Below are 1,431 nucleotides of genomic sequence, written 5' to 3'. Positions count from 1 at the left end.
GCTTGTCATAGCTTTCATTTTGGCTGCGTTCAGTGAAACCGGCAGAACACGAGCGTCCCGCTGGTACGGCACAATTATTTTCAAGATCAAACCACCTATGGTTCCAGTGGCTCCTTTCCTCTTGACTGATCGGAAGTCATTCGAGTCGGAGGAGCTCCACTATTTGTGGAAAGTCGAGAACCAACGTGAAATTGCAGCTACTACAGAAGCGAATGGGGCGAGAAACGTAACGGGCCCTGGAGCAGGTGTAGCCGCTTGCACACTGGTCGTTGACGGGTATGACATGCAATCATTTGAAGACCGGACAGCAGCGCTTTCCTGCTTGCGTAACAAGAGCATTGTTATGGTGGGGGACAGTCTGACCAGGTGAGATTCCATCGTGCTCGAAATTGTAATTGCCATCCCTTTCCCGCCGGTTGGGGTACTGGGTACGATGTACTTAATTCCTTTCAACGAAACATTTGTCAGATATCAATACCTAAACCTTGTCAACTTCTTGGAAAATGGCGTATGGGGTGGACCGGACCCGCAGCTGGAGAACGAGTTTCAGTGGAAGGGGTGGCTGCCATTCTACCAGGTAACCTCGGCGGGCTATGTGTTGAAAGGACTTGCACATCCCATGCGATGCGACGGGAAGAGGTGAAAACTGCGCGTTGTTTTTCAAGTCAGAATGTCTGTGGCTCACTCTATCACAGGGCACCAACGCACGCTTTAATGGAAGGGAGATCTGTGATTGTTACCGTGAGGAACCTGCGGAACGCCGAGGGAACATCGAAAATCGATACTATCACAACGAAGTACTGGACGTCTGGGTCACTTTCTTTCAATGGTTCAACCCCGCATGTGGGCATCAGGGTCACAACCTTACCTGGCTGAACGTCTCCGTGCCTCCGCCTCGGCTAGATCGGGCTCCGAAACGTTATGGCCAGACACCCGACGTGGACGAGTGGAGGAACTTGTATCGGGAAGGGCGGCATTTCCAAGAGAAGACGTCGGTGCGGTCTGATGCTTCGGCCATGCCCCTGACTTCCACGCTGCATCTTCTTGAAGAAAAAGAGGCTTCTTCGATCCCATCTCGGCAAAGAGGCTGCGAGCCAGGGGCCTGTGACCAAGATCCGCATTGGGTGCACGACGTGTACGGGCTTTTCACCGATGTCGTACCGCTCCTCAACCCCGACGTCCTCGTCTTTAACAGCGGGCACTGGGGCCGCCTGCCCGGGGCATACGACCTGGAGCAACTGGCTCAGTCCGCGATAGAAGCAGTCCGAGTATCGAATGGTCGGGTCGTGTACAAGACAACGACATGGCCGAGGTGCGTGTGGGCGACGGGAAGAGGCTCAAGGGTGGCGAGGTCGGGCGTACTGGCTGCCTAGGTCCTCTGTCGCAGATTGCGCGAAGGCTCAGGACGGGCGTCCGCAAGGCGATGTTATC

General features: G+C 54.7%; 1 protein-coding gene across 1 annotated transcript; it reads left to right on the top strand.

The window, feature by feature from the left end:
• Positions 1 to 433: 433 nt before the first annotated feature.
• On the top strand, positions 434 to 1,046 carry NGA_0704500 (uncharacterized protein; the record flags this gene model as incomplete). The annotated part of the gene is made up of 2 exons (XM_005852481.1): positions 434 to 577; positions 696 to 1,046. Coding segments are annotated over 2 exons (495 nt in total), but the record flags the coding sequence as incomplete, so codon positions are not given.
• Positions 1,047 to 1,431: the final 385 nt, after the last annotated feature.

This window comes from Nannochloropsis gaditana (assembly GCF_000240725.1).
Source record: "Nannochloropsis gaditana CCMP526 unplaced genomic scaffold scaffold1151, whole genome shotgun sequence".
NCBI lineage: Eukaryota > Eustigmatophyceae > Eustigmatales > Monodopsidaceae > Microchloropsis > Microchloropsis gaditana.
The sequence above is the reverse complement of the archived record's forward strand: the minus strand, read 5'-3'. Positions and strand labels throughout refer to the sequence as shown.